This window comes from Myotis nattereri, assembly GCF_964212035.1.
Source record: "Myotis nattereri genome assembly, chromosome: 4".
Lineage (NCBI taxonomy): Eukaryota > Metazoa > Chordata > Mammalia > Chiroptera > Vespertilionidae > Myotis > Myotis nattereri.
Genome location: NC_138079.1, coordinates 76,809,427 through 76,826,731, shown reverse-complemented (window position 1 = coordinate 76,826,731; position 17,305 = coordinate 76,809,427). Strand labels below are relative to the sequence as shown.

The 17,305-nt window shown below is 43.9% G+C and overlaps 1 protein-coding gene and 1 long non-coding RNA gene across 3 annotated transcripts in view; one reads left to right on the top strand and one right to left on the bottom strand.

The window, feature by feature from the left end:
* Window positions 1-17,305, bottom strand: part of LOC308517611 — a 775,374-nt gene that overhangs the window by 529,710 nt on the left and 228,359 nt on the right. The gene's annotated exons all lie outside the window — the stretch shown is intronic.
* The window catches only part of MARCHF3 (membrane associated ring-CH-type finger 3), a 135,996-nt gene that overhangs the window by 84,143 nt on the left and 34,548 nt on the right, over window positions 1-17,305 (top strand). For both annotated transcript variants that reach the window (XM_081088820.1, XM_081088821.1), the window contains exon 2: window positions 15,989-16,232. In XM_081088820.1, the coding sequence (XP_080944946.1) occupies window positions 16,045-16,232 (188 nt within the window). In that variant the 5' untranslated portion in view covers window positions 15,989-16,044. The remainder of the gene's footprint in view (window positions 1-15,988; window positions 16,233-17,305) is intronic.

Below are 17,305 nucleotides of genomic sequence, written 5' to 3'. Positions count from 1 at the left end.
GGAGGCGGGAGAGGCTCCCGCCACCACCGCTGTGCTGGCAGCCATCAGCCTGGCTTGTGGCTGAGCAGAGCTCCCCCTGTGGGAGTGCACTGACCACCAGGGGGCAGACGCTCAATGCAGGAGATGGCCCCTGGTGGTCAGTGTGTGTCATAGTGACCAGTCATTCCCAGTTGTTCTGCTGTTAGGGTCAACTTGCATATTACCCTTTTATTATATAGGATAGAGGCCTGGTGCATGGGTGGAGGCCGGCTGTTTTGCCCTGATGGGTGTCCTGGATCAGGGTGGGGGTCCCACTGGGGTGCCTGGCCAGCCTGGGTGAGGGGCTGATGGCTGTTTGCAGGCTGGCCACAGCCCCCAGCCACCCAAGCTTCCAGTGGAGGCTGGCTGGAAGCAGGTATCTGGGATTTATTTATTTTCTATAATTGAAACTTTGTTGCCTTTAGCGGAGGCCACAGTGGCCAAGGCAGGCTTCCTCCATCGCCGGGGCAACCAAGCCTCCTGCTTGCTCCAGGTCCATGGCTGCCGGCTGCCATCTTGATTGGGTTAATTTGCATATAGTTGCTCTGATTGGCTGGTGGGCGTGGCTTGGGCATAGCGAAGGTACGATCAATTTGCATGTTTCTCTTTTATTAGATTTGTTGAATAAGTTGAAGTTTTATTGAATTGAAAATAAAAGATGGCATTGTATAGGGCAGTGGGGGCAAACCTTTTGAGCTAGGCGTGTCAGCATTTTGAAAAACCCTAACTTAACTCTGGTGCCGTGTCACATATAGAAATTTTTTGATATTTGCAACCATAGTAAAACAAAGATTTATATTTTTGATATTTATTTTATATCTTTAAATGCCATTTAACAAAGGAAAATCAACCAAAAAAAATGAGTTCGCGTGTCACCTCTGACATGCATGTCATAGGTTTGCCATCACTGGTATAGGGCATGTGTGTGTGTGTGTGTGTGTGTGTGTGTATGTAAAGATATGCTTTTATTTTCATTAGCCATGAGGTCAGGACCTTAAAATATAACTAGAGGTCCAGCTATCTGAGTAACACTATTACTTCTGACAGAGAACTATTTGCTAGAAGGATTCTCAGTGGATGTTGAATTGCTTTTATTAGTTTATTTAAAGTGTGCACTTCCCTTTTCACCTTTATTTCAAAAGAGAGTATATGAATGTGTGAAAGTCCTCCATTATCGTCACAGAGTTATTTACCACCCATTCCTGGGTTCAGCAGCTCTCAGTGAGTTCCAAGGAAGCCAGAAAAGAGCTGCTTCCATCCTGCTCATGCGTTTTGGCATGCATTTCTCAGCCCATTTCCCTCCTGTGTACAGCAGCGACCCCCCACACTGGTGTCTACAGGGCCATTTAGGAATCTCCTCTGATTCCATCCCGCTGTTATTTTTCTTCTCCCTGTTTTGTGATTTTTCACTGAATTTCAAGCTAACTAGGAATGCAGATGGGCACATGAGCATCTAGGTTTCCCAAAATATACATTTTTCCTGAGTACCTCTCTCTTGAAGTGTGTGGACAGAGGCTGAATATTATCTTCCCGTGATCACTCTTTTTTAATGTCTAACTGATAGCTGCCTGTCAGTAAAACAAGGCGATAATGGGCAGAAAATGTCTCTGCTCTTAGGAGAGCAAAAAAGGAAAGACCCTGGATTCCTATGGGTCTCAGAGACACTTGTCAGCCATTGTTAAAGAAGACTTATAAGTGCCTCTGTGGGGAATACCTATGAATGGCCCAAACATTCTCACTCTTATTAGTGAGAAGAAGAAAAGGGAGCTGTTTCTCATACATGTGCAGACTTTACCCACAGTGCATATTCTTCCCCCAGTGGGAGCTTGCCCAGTGTGTTAATGTGTCACCATTGCAAGCCTGGAGCAGGGTGTGGCCATGCCAGATGGCACCTGCAACTTCACTGATGAGTCACGGACAAAGCTCAAGCTGATACAGCTCAGGTGGTCTCAACTAGTCATTCTGAAGGGAGTAGTTCTTCCCACCTGCTTACACATGCTTGAGGTGCCTTCAGATGTATCTAACAAATAATATGAAAGTGGAAGCCTACAGGACCAAGTGACACCACATGACACCACTGCTCAGCCACAATAAGCAAAAGAGAGGATATTTTAGAATTGTTCTCATTTTCCTAAGGGATCAGTAAATGCAGGAGTGTTGAGCCTAACGAAAGACTGTATCAATCATAAAGATGAGAGTCAGATACCAAAACAAGTGAGGGAAACAGCGCCTGTCTTTTCTACTGAGAGTGCTGCAAGATGACAGGGACCATGCCCTGGACCAGGGATGGCGAACCTATGACACGCGTGTCAGAGGTGACATGAAAACTCATGTTTTTGGTTGATTTTTTCTTTGTTAAATGGCATTTAAATATATAAAATAAATATCAAAAATATAAATCTTTGTTTTACTATGGTTGCAAATATCAAAAAATTTCTATATGTGACACGGCACCAGAGTTAAGTTAGGGTTTTTCAAAATGCTGACATGCCGAGCTCAAAAGGTTCGCCATCACTGCCCTGGACTTACTGTGTGCCCCTGTAAATCACAAATCCAGCTCTCTGTGCTCAAAAAGAAGGATTATTAATGGGGCAAAGGTTTTTTACTTACGTAAAGACAAGTGGACCCTTAAGAATAATATAAACAAAGACAACTCAGTCACTGTAGGGTAAAACTAAGACACCAGTTCCTTAGTCTCGAAAATGAGCAAAGGAAAGAATGAGTCCTGCCTTCTCTGCGCATATTGTATTTGAGGAAAGCCAGATTACACTGGTTAAGGAAGGAATGTTCTTCACATGAGAATGCCAGCCACTAAATGTGGAAGGGAAATTAGAACTGGAAAAGCATAACTTTGTAGCTCCAAATGAAATAATTGAGTCAAACCACTATCACCAATGGACTTAATGACTGGACCATTAGAAATGTTAATAGGGACCTTCACAACGGAGAAATCAGGCTGCCGTCACCCAAACCCACTAAAGGTGGGATGGCCACACATTAGGTGCCTCCCGATGTGATGTAATGAAAAGTACACAATGAATGAAAAGGACACAATGCCACCTATGAGGCATTGTAGCTTAAGAGTTAAACTTGAACCTAATCAAACCGATCAATAAGTTTCCAGAAAATACAGGGGCTATAAGAACAATTTAAATGATACCAAAAGAAGACAAATTATGAAAGTGGCTGTTAAGACGGGGCTCATGAGGAACCCTATGAAAGTATATTCAGCAAGACAATGGCATGGGGGGAGTGGGGAGGTGGCTGCGGCCAAGTGAGAGGGACTTCAGAGACAGAACATCCAACTCTTGTACCCTATTTGGATCATTTAAACCAACTATAAATGATTTTTCAAGTTGGAGAAATTTGACTACAGTTTGGGTATTAAATGATACCAAGGTATTATTGTTTATTAGGTATGATAATGGCTTTGCGGTTATATAAGAAAGGTCCATGTTTTTAGAAATTTATACTGAAGTATATAGAAGTAAAATGACATAATTTCTGGGACTTGCTTAAAAATCTTAATAGGATTCTGGAGACATGGAAGCATTGAACAGAGTGTGGAATCTCAGAGGGAAGGCGGGGGAAGTAATTAACCAAAGACCTTGTATGCATATATGCATAACGCATGGACACAGACAATAGGGTGCTGAAGGCCTGTGGGGGAAGGTAGAGGAGGAGGGGCAGGGGAGGGGGCTGAGGGGATCAATGGGGGGAAAAGGGGACATATGTAATACTTTCAACAACAAAGAATTATTTTTTAAAAAAAATCTTAATAAGATGAGAGAAAGAAAAAGAGAGTGCAACAAGTGTGGCAAAATTTTGATTATTAGATGGGAATGATGGACTGTATGTAGGTTTACTGTAGTATTCTCTCTGTTTGAAATGTTTCATTATAAAAATATTAAGGAAAAAAATAACAGTTCTCTCTCAGAGATGATAGTGAAGATCTATTGGAGCTGTGACTAGAAAAAGTCACTTTATCTGGATATTTAAAATTTTATGATTTTTTTCCTTAATTTTTTGATAATATCCTTTTTATTTAAAAAAATTAACTAGTTTTGTTAGCTCTTTTGGGTAGTCACTAGAAACCAGTTTCATTGCCACACATCAAGCAATTGGAGGAGATTTTGTGAAAGCGAATGCTGATCTTAGCTGAAATAACTTGCTTTCTTCAGCATCTGCAGTGGCTGGTCTCCAGGGGCTTATCTGGCTACATGTGTTTTTCACATTTATTAGTGAAATTGGAGATTCAAGAATAAAACACAGTCCGCGGGAACATTGTGTTATTTTGTGACATGCTAGAGAATTTTTAGCCCATAAAGCAAATGAGTGAGCTCTGTGGGGGCATAACTGTTATTTTCACCCTGGAAGGCAGTGAAGACCCATTGTATTTATTAAGCACTTAGATGATAGAAAATTAATAGTGCTGTGAAAATAGAAAAACACACTCACACTATTGCTATTAATAGAGTAATTTTTAACCACTTACTGGAATTGTAACGTGCTGCCAGAATTAATGTTCTTCTCCTTCCAAAAAAAAATGACAGTGCTCATATTTTATACTTGTGTGATGGACTCTTTGAATAAGAAAGAAATAGAAAGGGCTTGGTGTCATTTTTCATGCCACAGTTTCCTATTTAATTGCGGTTTCCTATTTAATTGTTGTAACCCGGCAGAAATTTAAAAGAAAAAAAAGTTCAATAAGAATACAAATGTTTAAGCAACTATTAAATATATATTGTAATTTTTTTGTCTTTTTTGAAGGAAAACAACCATCAGACAAAAATTTAAAGGTAGACCTCTATATAATATTTGGTTGTTTTGTGTTGGATAGTAATTTCATTCAGTGTCAATATACAGTTATTTTTGGTTCTATCAAACAGGCAGGACCAGGTGAAGGAACTTCACCCATTGTTTTTGGCAAAGCTAGGTATACAAAGAAATGAATAGACCAGATATTTGATTCAGGACCTTTCTTCTAGGTGGTTGAGGAGCTTATGGGAGGTTCTGGTGGGAAGACAGCCTTCTGTGTAAGCTGATGCACTGGGGCATTTCTAGAACACTCAACTCCCCTGAAGACTGGAGAGAGAGTGGGCTGGATCTCCCACTGAAAAAGTCCAGACAAAGCCAACAACACTCCAACAGATGGCAGCCATGTAAGATGAGGGACTGATGCAATTGCCAAAGTCAAGATGCACCTTGAGCTGGAACAGGGCCAAAGTCAAGAATTGGGACAGGCAGCCCAAGGAGCAAGTGCAGGAGGGAGGAGTGTGCTTAGAAAAAATATCACCACCTCGTGGCACCTTTGAAGGCATTAGTAGGCACTTTGCAGTGAGTAGGTGCTTTGTTTTGAGGTAAGCAGGAAGTAAGAAAGAGGCCTTTCCCCCACCAATTTCATGGTCCTCAAGAATCCAGGATATACAAAGGTGAAGAGATTCAAGATAAAGTGATCTCAATTAACTCAGTCCTTGACTAAGTGTTACTTTTTTCTTGTGCTTGTTTGTATCTTGATTATTTAAAAGGATATATTTTAGAGAACCAATAAAAAAGAATCTATGGTGTGTGTGTGTGTGTGTAGAGAACAGAGTAAAATAATTCCAGGGGGTTGTGTCTGTGCTTTTTGCCTATGTTTATACAAGACTGTCAAAGCAGATGTCAGCAGTTCTGCCTCCGAGGGATTTTTGGCCTGGGAAGATAGGAGAGTAGTAAGGAGAAGTGTGGAGAGGTAGGCTAGGTGAGGGGACCTAGAGGTAGGCTCTGGAAGGGGCCTCTTTCCCCAGCCTGGCCCGGGCTGTTGTGAGATGACTGCTGCCCTACAGTCTTAAGCACAGCGGGTTACCAAGTGCTCTCCACATGCCAAGCACATACCTACCACAGGCCCTCGGTGTCAGGAGGAAACCAGGCTTAGCGCCAAGTAATTGTTCTACGGGTAAGCTCCAGGTGGCCTTTCAAAGCCAGGACTCCGTGATCTGAAACCAGAGCTGTGTCTCCTCTCCCCTAAAGGCTCCCAAGGGGCCCCTGAATCCCAAACCACAGATGTGCAAAGGCAATGCAGAAGCACCCAGAGACCCTGACAGGCCTCCAGACCTCGTGTGAAAGAACATGAGGTTTGGCAGATTTCAGTAATTGAAACATATGATAGGGAGCCTAGTCTGTAATGCCAACGCCAGGGCTGAAAAGCAAAATCCAAAGAGCTTTATACTTTGCTCTGCATTTCCTTAATATTCCTTGGCAAGGTGAGTAACTTTGGTTTTCCTTGCAAGTATATGTAGGGTAACATATGGCCCCAAACGTCTCTTGGGACATCACAGGCCTGAAAGCACTCCAGAGGGTCCCTACCCCCAGCCTGGTGGGAGGCAGAGCTTGGACACTGCCCTGTGAGAGGGCAAGACTACAGCTTCCTACTTCAACTTCCTAATGAGTGCTCTTGGTGAAATGCAGATAGGGAAAGCCCCAAGGAACCCTGGTTTAAGATAAGCCGGCAGCTGGCTTTATTCCAGGGTACGGTCTAAGGTGGGGTTAAGAATTAGCAATTCTGTAATTGCTGGTACGGGGTTGTTTGTGCAGAGGAGAGTGAGATACAACTTGGACTGGACCCCAAATCAACTTCCTTACTAGGGGACATTCACTTAAATGCTGGTAGAAAATGTGTCTGAACCCAACCACGAATTAGGAACTTTTGTTCGTAGAACATGTTCAGCTCTCATTTGCAGCTGACATGTTTTTCTCCTGTGTCATTAGATACCCTGGTCAGCAGGCCATACCCTCCACACCTTTTCCCATGCTGGACAGGTAGCTGTTGTCACTGGACACACTGAATATCATTTGAAGAATACACATTTTTTTCTCATCTCCAAGTACTGTACCATGAACATTTCATTCTATTTTGCCTGCTCTCCTCTGTTTTTTTTTTAAATTTGACGTTTAAACTTTTCTGATATGCCCGGATTGTTCCCAAGCTCCCAGAACTCATCCGTGCAGCTCCATTCCCCCACCAGCTCCCGGGCTCAGCAGGGCTCCGTGTAGGAGCTAGTTGTTATTTACAAGTGTAATTCAGCTGTCACTGTGTCTTTGAACATACGGTGTTGTTGTGGGATTTTTAATTGCCATTTTCATCTATATAATTAAAATTAAATGAAAAAATGGATAGCTTCCAATATCTGAATTAATTTTATGAGTACTGCTTGAGAGGGAAAAGTATGTGTAAATACAATAATTGTTACTTGATTTGCCTTTAGCAGAACTGGAGATTGTACCTGGCAGAAAAGAAAATATAGTAATTATAAATGGGGGGGGGGGGGTGGGAGGAAGATTAGTCTGATATTTCTGTGACTGAGAATCAGAATTAATGACCTGGATGAAAAGTGATAAATAACTCTAGATATGTTTCAAATAGTACACTGGGAATGTGTTACGGTAATTCTCTACAGATCCAACTTGTCTAGTGCTGGTCTGGATTTTTTTTTTCTTCTCAGAGTTCATCATGGGTGTTTACACATTCCTCAAGAAAGGGCCCTTATCCCAAATCAAAACCTCTGTCATGCTCAGAAACAGGCAGGCATTTCACCTGCCTATTCTGCTCTGTAACAGTGAGCACGTAGCAGAGATAAATGAGACAGTAAAGAGCAGAGTTTGTGTGTGGGTTGTGTTTTTTTGTTTGTTTGTTTTTTAATTCATTGGGCCAGCCAGTGTTTCACTTGCAGACTCATCAAGCGCCTGACAGTCATGTTTATAAAGATGTGGATGGTCACTTTATTTGAAATGACAAATTCTTCGCTCTACATAATGAGGTCAGTGAAGCATCCAGAAAAGAAATGTATAATTTGGTAGCGTGGGTCTGTAAGCACAGCCCTGCCGCGGCTATTTAAGCTTAATGAAGCAGCTACTTTGCTGCAACACATTCTTAGTGAATAGTCTCCTTGGCGTGTTTTTGAAAACGTAAACGTTGCTGGCAATCATGTCCCGGCAATCTCCTTGGAGAGCCTTTGTGCCCTGTTCTCGGAAGAAATATGCCACTTTTACATGTTAATGGTTTTGGAATTAGTCATTTGCTCCATTTTCATTGGAAAGCAAGGTCAGTATGCGATTTCCTGCCTGCCTTCATTTTCTTTGAACATTCAGAATACTCTCAGTCAGTTCACCAGCCATGCAGCGCACTGTCTGGTTATAACATGCCTGAAAAGCCAAGGAAATGTTCCCTCAAAGAGCATTCCTATTCTCAGAGACTCTTCTTAGAATCCACAGTCTAAAAATCTAACTCAGAGGGGAAATTTCCTGGACAGACCATTATTACTATTTTTTTCCCCATTTCCGTCACCAACCGACTTGTGTCACCCATTCACTGGTCTCATTAGAGGAGGCCTCGCTCCCTAAGAATGTGAATCCTTGAAGAAGGCTAAGGGATAGTTTAGAAATCCTTTTTGAAGCAGATTTGCTTGTGTAAAAGTAAGGTCAGGCTTCTGAATCCTGGACCAGTGTTAATAAAGTACAGCTTTGATGGAGCAGAAAGACATCTCGCCCTTCCATGGTTCTGCAGTTTCATTCCCCCAAATCTAAGGCATCTGGTGGTTTTCCCTGAACTAGCAGGACACGATTGCTGGTGTCCTCAAGCTCTGCAGTCCCGGGAGGGTCTGGGGAACACTCCAGACCATTTAGTGACCTATGCATGGAAAATGTAAAGCAGGACTTGAAATGATGGACTCTATACCACCAGGCATTTCCCAGGAAAACCTAGTAAGTTTTCAAAAAACATTTTTTAATGGATGAATGAATTAAGAAATAAATTAGCTCCTTTTATTTTCTTCGTTGATCAACTCTGGAGGTGGAGGTGTCACAGGACCCTTCCAGGACATATTGGAAGCTGAGAAGCCCGCTTCTTAAAATCTCTGGAGTTGGCATTTAGAGTTGCATTTGGAAATACAATCTTGCTCCAGACTGCCAATCCAAGCTTGGGCCTGCTCAGGCCACTGCCTGGGCAGCCCGTATGACCAGGTTAGTGCCAGCTGGCACACAGCCTTCTCATCCTACATCTAAGAGATTAAAGTTGACTTGGCACTAAAAATATAGTTCTGATAGAAGCAAGCCTGAAAAGGCACTTGAGAGAGGCTTGTGTTTTATTTTCTAGCGTATTTATCACATGCTAGACTAGCTAAGATAATGGTAACTGCTGTAACTACTACACTAAAGTATCTTAAACCTAATAGCTTTTCATCATATATCTTTTTTGTTTATTTGTTTTTTTGTTAATCCTCACCTGAGGATATTTTTCCATTGACTTTTAGAGAGAGTGGAAGGGAGGGAGAGAGAGAGAAACATTGACACATCAATTGGTTGCCTCACACACAAGCCCTGACCTGGGCCAGGGATCAAGCCTGCAACAGAGGTGTGTGCCCTTGACAAGAATGGAACCCGAGACCCTTTAGCCCAAGGGCCGACGCTCTATCCACTGAGCAAAACCAGCTAGGGCCATCATATATCTTTACTAAGCATTTTCATGGAAGAATGAATCGTGTGCTCAGGAATATGAAAAAGACAGGGCTAAGGAAAAGGAGAAGTGGGTATGCAAGGAAGAGACTCCCTTTGTGCTCCCCCTCTAAGACAGATGGAGTGACCCATTGACAGGGCTCAAGTGTGTTCCAAAAGGTGCAGTGTTGCCCTAACCCCGTGTTCAGCAAACTGCGGCTCGCCAGCCACATGCGGCTCTTTGGCCCCTTGAGTGTTGCTCTTCCTAAGCCTTAGGAGTACCCTAATTAAGTTAATAACAATGTACTTACCTATATAGTTTCAGTTTAAAAAATTTGGCTCTCAAAAGAAATTTCAATTGTTGTACTGTTGATATTTGGCTCTGTTGACTAATGAGTTCGCCGACCACTGTCCTAACCAGTTTGGCTCAGTGGATAGAGTGTCGGCCTGCGGACTGAAGGGTCCCAGGTTCGATTCCAGTCAAGGGCATGTACCTTGGTTGCGGGCACCTCCCCAGTAGAGAGTGTGCAGGAAGCAGCTGAATCGATGTTTCTCTCTCATCGATGTTTCTAACTCTCTCTCCCTCTCCCTTCCTCTCTGTAAAAAATCAATAAAATATACATTTTTTAAAAAAAAGGTGAAGTGTTGTAGGAGTCAACCAGCCATGGGGATCAGAAACAAGATGCATCCTGGCCAGAAGAAGAGCGGGAATTAAGCTTAACGTAGTAATAAAATACAGCTTTCTCTGTGTGGGGCTTGTTGCAATTTACAAAGCACGTTCACAAGTATCATGTTATTTTAGGCCTCAGATGAGTGGCTCAGGAAGTATTAGTAACCTATTTTCAAATGTGCAAGAAATCTCAGCAAAGTCTGAGAGACAGAGTGATTTACCCTCGAGAGTAGTGAACCAAGGTGCAGGGTTGGTGTCCTACCTTTAAGAACAGAGCTTTTTGCCCGACTGGCATGGGTCAGTGGTTGGGCGTCGACCTATGAGCCAGGAGGTCATGGTTCAATTCCTATTTAAGGCACATGCCTGGGTTGAGGGTTTGATCTCCATTGGGGGGTGCAGGAGGCAGCCAATCAATGAATCTCTCTCATCACTGATGTTTCTCTCTCTCTCTCTCTCTCTCTCTCTCTCTCTCTCTCTCTCTCCCTCCCTCCCCCTCCCCCTTCCTATCTGGAATCAATAAAAATTTAAAAAAAAAAACAGCCCTAGCCGGTTTGGCTCAGTGGATAGAGCGACAGCCTGCAGATCGAAGTGTCCCGGGTTCGATTCCAATTAAGAGCACATACCTTGGTTGCAGGCTCCTCCCCGGCCCAGGCTCTGGTTGGGGTGTGTGCAGGAGGCAATCAATCGATGTGTTTCTCTCACATCAATGTTTCTCTCTGTCTTTTCCTCTCTCTTCCATTCCCCCTAAAAAAAAAAAACATCAATGAAAAAGATATCCTCTAGTGAGGATTAACAGCAACAAAAAAAGAACAGCACTTTTTCCCATAACTTTGTGATCCTTATGGAGGGTCCAGGGGCTGCTGAGGCAAGAGGGCTGCACTGCCCTTCCCTTCCCTTCCCTTCCCTTCCCTTCCCTTCCCTTCCCTTCCCTTCCCTTCCCTTCCCTTCCCTTCCCCTCCCCCTTGACCTGTGGACACATCCTCATAAAGCCAGTCATGTTCCCATGGAAATCACTTACAATGGCAGCCTGTTCAGAAATGCAGCAGCGATTATCTGCAGCCTGGTTGGGTTCTTGCTTTTGTAAAACCTGCACTCTGTCCTTTAAAGGGGTCAAGTTTAACAGGCAGTCCTTTTTGTCTTAACAATTGACACACACACACAAATACAGAACAAAGAATGTCTTTAGGGGGGGGGGGGGGCGGGAACAATTGTCTAACCAGGCTTTCATTTATTTAGCCCTCCCTCCTTTTTTATTGTTTCCTTCTCATCTACCTTTTCCCACTGTGTGCTGCTGAATTTGGCCAGTGCCAAATTATGTTTTATTCTCAGCCTGAGTAAGAAATTATCAAGGTGTAAAGTCTGACCAACTAAGGTCCCATCCTACCAGTGCAATTTGAAGTTTCAAGTTTATACAGACACCACTCCCTCCCAGCATGTTTTTGTCCTAAGAAATCCCAGAGAGCAGAATTCTTGGGTAGACAAGAAAGTCATTTTCTCACAAGAGCAGCAGTAGTGATAAGAAAGTGGTCAAATGGTGCTTGAAATTTTGCACAAAGATCCGTGAGAGACCAGGCACTGGGCTACAAACCCACAGCTCAGCTCTTTTTAGCATCCAGGCAATAGCCTGCTGTTTTCCCAGGTGGCTCTGAATGAGACAGGGGAATGCAGGGGCCATTTGTCACTGCCCCAGGTGCAATAGTCATGGCAGTTGGTACATGCAGCCTGCAGGGCCCACTCCTGCCCATGTCTGGATCGAGGCCTCTGGGCTTCCTTTTGATGGAGATTGCGGAGAACATGTCCCCTTCTATGCTCCTCCACCGAGCCAATGATTAGATTCACTCCTTTGGGGCTGGAACCAATTCAGCCCTCCCGACCATGATCAAAGGTGCCCATGCTCTGTGTGATTCCTTCCCCTCCATTTTCAACTCAAGAAACAGGGTGTTTTGTTTTGTTTTGTTTTTGTGGGGGAGGTGGGGATAGAGGGATTGAGCAAAAAAGAGAGAGAAAAGACAGCTTTTTTAGAAGTGAGGAGATTCAATATGCCAGTCTTAGAATCTCAAGGTTATACTGGTCAATGGATGTGCTGTGTGCCCTTCAGTGCGCGCTGGACTGGAGTCTCGCTTCAGCCAGGTCCTAAGTTGGGCTCAGGGTTCTGCAGAGATGCACAAGGAAAGAGTCAGGGCTTGCTTGCAGGAGAAGGCAAAGTAGGGGAGCCTTGTGTTCCTTTTTGCCCAACTCAGTGCCTGGCGCCCACTGTGAATGGAATAAACTGATGAGATAGATAGCTGATAATAGCCCTGATGCCTTTGAGAAGAGAAGTGAACTAAAGTACATCGTCCAGAAGTCAAATTACAGATATAAAATAAGATTAAAGGAAACACTGCTTTCTAGAATTGTTTTAAGGGTATTTCATTGCAAAATGAGGTTATGCATTTAGAACCACTTCCTTTGATGAGGACTTAGTCTAGGTTATAAGTAAATGAACTTGGAGACATTATGCGCCTGAGAGACCTAAGCACTGACAGCCCTGGTCTCATGGTCTCACTCTGTGCATCCCTCCTCCGCCTTCTTCCAATTCCATCCAGTGTAGGAAGGACGCGTTTGGCTCTCTGAGTTGGAATTATGCAAAACCCCAAAATAGATGCTCAAAGTGCACCCAGACATAATGATTCCATGCGGCAAGAAGGTCACTGTGTCTGCTTTTCCTGCCAAGACACCCCTGGCTCTTAATCTATGGCTGCCTTGTGAAGCAAGAGAGCTGTGCCAGGAAGTTACACTCTGTGACTGTGAGGCATCATGAGAATTTAAAATCATGTCAATGGGGTTTTATAAGGGCAAGTCAAGGGAGTAGGATTAGACATAGTTTTAGAAGACGGTCTTTGAACATCCTTTTTTTCTGTGGCCTGAGAGCTACCATAACTCAGTTAAAATAAAATAAAAACCACACTATCTGGCCCCAGCTGCAAATCCACTCCACCCTGCCAATTCTGCCAAAAATTAAAAAGACAGCCACCCAAAAAGTGTACTGCGATTATCTGAGTGGTGAGGTTATGAGTTAGTTTTATTGTTTTCTTGGTGCTTTTCTGTACTTTCCATAGCATATACTTCCTGGTTTTCTGGTGCTAAAAAAAAAAAAAAAAAAAAAAGGCAACAACTCCTATTTAAAAAGCAAAACTATACTAGCTGATTGTTTAGGTATGTTCCTTGAATGCTCAGTAAGTACCTGGTGGTTGAGAAGCCCACCAGAGTCATGACAATGGCAGCCCTGCCTCTTCCCCCACCTCAGGACTCAGAATAGAGTTGGTGTTCACAGCCCTGTCAAGGTTCCAAAAGGCTCCTGGAGAGGCCAGACCGCAGACCCTGAGAGGACTCATGGCAGCCAAGGAGCACAGGAAAGGGCGCGTGCTGAGCCAGACACCTCCGCAACAAGGAAGGGATTCCATTCCCATCTGTTGTCTTTGGTGGTCAGGCCTGCTTGACACGTGCTTGTTGGGAGGGACAGTGTCAGCTCAGTTCATCTGGAAACACTACATTCTCATCCTAAAAATGTCCAGTTGGTGCACATTTTTTTAGAAATTGGGAAGATCCTGTTTTCCAGACTTGTAGGAGTCAAGTAAAGTGTAATAAGTAGAGACATATATCTGGGAGCAAACAACCTTCTCAAGAATTTCAAAAATTCTCTTAGGGTTCGGGGGGGAAGATTCATTTAGACCTGGGGCCTTGACCATTCAGACTGGTTATTGACCATGAACTCCATCTGCCAACCAACCCTGCCTCTGTCTAGGTTGTGTTGGGCTCAGAAACTTGAGGGGAACAGGCTGAGCAGAAATGGCCTGTATGGACTGGGAAACTATGTCATCTCACCCTTAGACATAAATAATTCCACTAGAAAGCCCTCTATTTCTTACACATAACATGAGATTTAATATTGAATGTAGTGGGGTTCCTCACTCCAGTGGGCCTCACTCCCTTGAACTTGAGGTCAAGTTCAAGCCCATGCCACACAGATCAGAAACGGAATTCGCCGAAACCGGTTTGGCTCAGTGGATAGAGCGTCGGCCTGCGGACTGAAAGGTCCCAGGTTCGATTCGGGTCAAGGGCATATACCTGGGTTGCGGGCACATCCCCAGTAGGAGATGTGCAGGAGGCAGCTGATCGATGTTTCTCTCTCATTGATGTTTCTAACTCTCTATCTCTCTCCCTTCCTCTCTGTAAAAAAATCAATAAAATATATTTAAAAAAAAAAAAGAAAGAAACGGAATTCCTAGCAGCTTGCATGATAGACTATGTGTCAGGGAGCTAAGGCTGTCATTAAGAATGGATTATTATTGTGGGGGGTTTTTTTGTTGTTGTTTTTGTTTTTTTGGTTAATCCTCACCAGAGGATATTTTTCCATTGAGATTTAGAGTGGAAGGGAGAGGGAGAGACAGAAACATCAATGTGAGAGAGTCATATTGATCGGTTGCCTCCTACACGCACCCTGACCAGGGCTGGGGAACCTGTAACTTAGGTATGTGCCCTTGACCGGAATCTAACCCAGGACTCTTCGGTCTGTGGGCTGATGCTCTATCCACTGAGCCAAACTGGCTAGGGCAAGAATGGATTATTTTTAATAGGCAGTAGAGATCTCACTTATCAGTTTCTTCCATACTCCTATGTGTTCCTTTATGACAATGCAGTGTCCATAGATTTTAGGTAGTGCATAAATAAACAAAACTCAATACTAGTCTATTTATTGTAATGTCTATTAAGAAAAAATGTAATAAGATCATCCAATTAGTCATTTTATTAATAACTTTACTTAAGAATAAAGAAAATAGGTTAAGTTTATAAGGGAGGTTAATTTTCAAGACATAAGTAGATAATCCTATATAACAAAACCCGAATATGCAACCAAACAGAACGACCAGTTGCTATGATGTGCACTGACCACCAGGGGGCAAGATGCTCAACTCAGGAGCTGGCCCCTGGTGGCCAGTGTGCTCCCACAGGGCCAGCTCACGGCTGGCGAGCACAGCAGCAGTGGCGGGAGCCTCTCTTGCCTCCACTGCAGGCAGGTGGTAAGGAGCGAGGGGTCCAGGACTGTGAGAGCCCAGACTGTGAAAGGGATGTCTGACTGCCGACAGGGATTGGGCCTAAGCCAGCAGATGGACATACCCCGAGGGGTCCCCGACTTCGAGAGGGTGCAGGCCAGGCTGAGTGACCACCCCCTCCCCTCCAGTGCATGATTTTCATGCACGGGGCCTCTAGTTGTATTATAAGCAAAGATATAGCAAAAGTCAGAATGGTTGTTCATTAATTGAATGATTCATGTTTGGCAAATATTGTCCTACAAGGTGTTAGTTGGCCAGATTTTTTTTAATTTTTTTCTCTTTCTCTCTCTTTTTATTAATCTTAGTATCTCAGAATGAAACTGCATGGGGAATAAATTGCTTCCAAGAATAAAATAGTTGCAATCAGTAATAATGATTCTAGTAATTTTTAGAGAGTGTCAACAAAGACTTATTGCTTCTCTGGTGCAGAGCGGGAGAGCTGCTTATCTTCTCTTCTGATCTGGCTTTGGAGCCATCATTCCCTCCTCTCTCCCAGAGCAGGGATCCTAATGTTTATGTACGCTGACATGCTCGCTGTCTTGTTCAGAGCCACCTCCACTGTTTCTTGTGACTTCTGTGTGTGTGCGCGTGCATATTAAATGGTAACAAGATAATGAGCCACGTCTAGGCTACCCCTGTTATTTATATTAAATAATGACACGATGATGTTGGTAGCCTGTAATTCTCCATTTCCTATTAACCACCCTGCCCAAGTAAACTGTTTTCTGATCTCTCTTAGATGGAAATCCTGTATGAATGCGGAAGCCATTAGCAGAGTAATTGCTGTCTGTTACCATGACAACCAGCCGCTGCAGTCACCTGCCAGAAGTGCTGCCAGACTGCACCAGCTCAACTGTGCCCCTGGTGAAGACTGTGGAGGATTGTGGCAGCCTAGTGAATGGGCAGCCGCAGTATGTCATGCAAGTTTCGGCCAAGGACGGGCAGCTGCTGTCAACAGTAGTACGGACTCTTGCCACCCAGAGGTAGTACCACAATTAACCGTAAAATAAATGAACGTGTAATTGATCTGAGGGACTCTCTGTCAGATGGGAAAAAAAGGGAATGTAATTAGTGCTCAGGTCTTTGTGTCAGGTGAGAGGTGGTAGGGGAGAGGGTGGGGGAGGGGAGACTACACAAATTCTGTTTCTATAGCAATAGGGTATAAGCTAAAATTCACGAATTTCGCTTAAAGACACTTGCAGAGAGCCGGGCAGGGAAGGATCCCTCAAGACAGAGTCCCTTGCTTTACATTTATTTTGACATTACAACAGTAATTACACTCATTGTCTTCAGGCAGTGACAAAGATAACCCTATGTTAGAATAGAATGAAGGAGGCACTGATTTCAGGTGACTGAGCCAAAGTAATTGGATTTGTGGGCAAAACCTTTGAAGTGCTACTCCTGGTGTGCATGCCAATCAGCACTGCCTGATAGGAGCACTTACCAGGGCCACTTCCTGGGCATGTCTCTTCTCTGGCACATCCCCCTTGGGGACCTCTTCTATTGCTCCCTCCTTTGCTCCTCATGGGCCCCCCATGATCCTTCATACACACCCTGCCCTATGAAGTTTACTATTGTTAAAACCCCCACACTTGTCTCCCCTGAGTGATGAACCAAAGCAAAGCTAAAGGTTTTCAACAGCCCAGAAGTGGCTTATTCAGGCCAATACTTTGTCCCTGGAGGTCTCTTCTTGTGCTGTTACTGCCCAGTGACAGATTGACAGCTACAGGCTGCCTGGCCAATAAGTACACCCTGGCTTCTCCAGCTTTCTTTCAAAATGGGTAAGTGGGATCTTGACCTATGGATGTAACATGTATATCCACACTGGACTTGCCTCCTGATATCAGCGCTGACTCTTCTAACCCTGAAATGTGGGTCTGTCACTCACACCTGGACCACATACCTTGGTGTGAGCAATTTAGCCAACCCCTCCAATGTAGATACAGGTCCACAGATCTGAGCATGTGCCTGCAGCACTACCACTGGGCCACTGCCATATTTTCTATTGCCTTCAGCCTGGACGTGGTGTCCGCCAGACATGGACTCACACATCCAT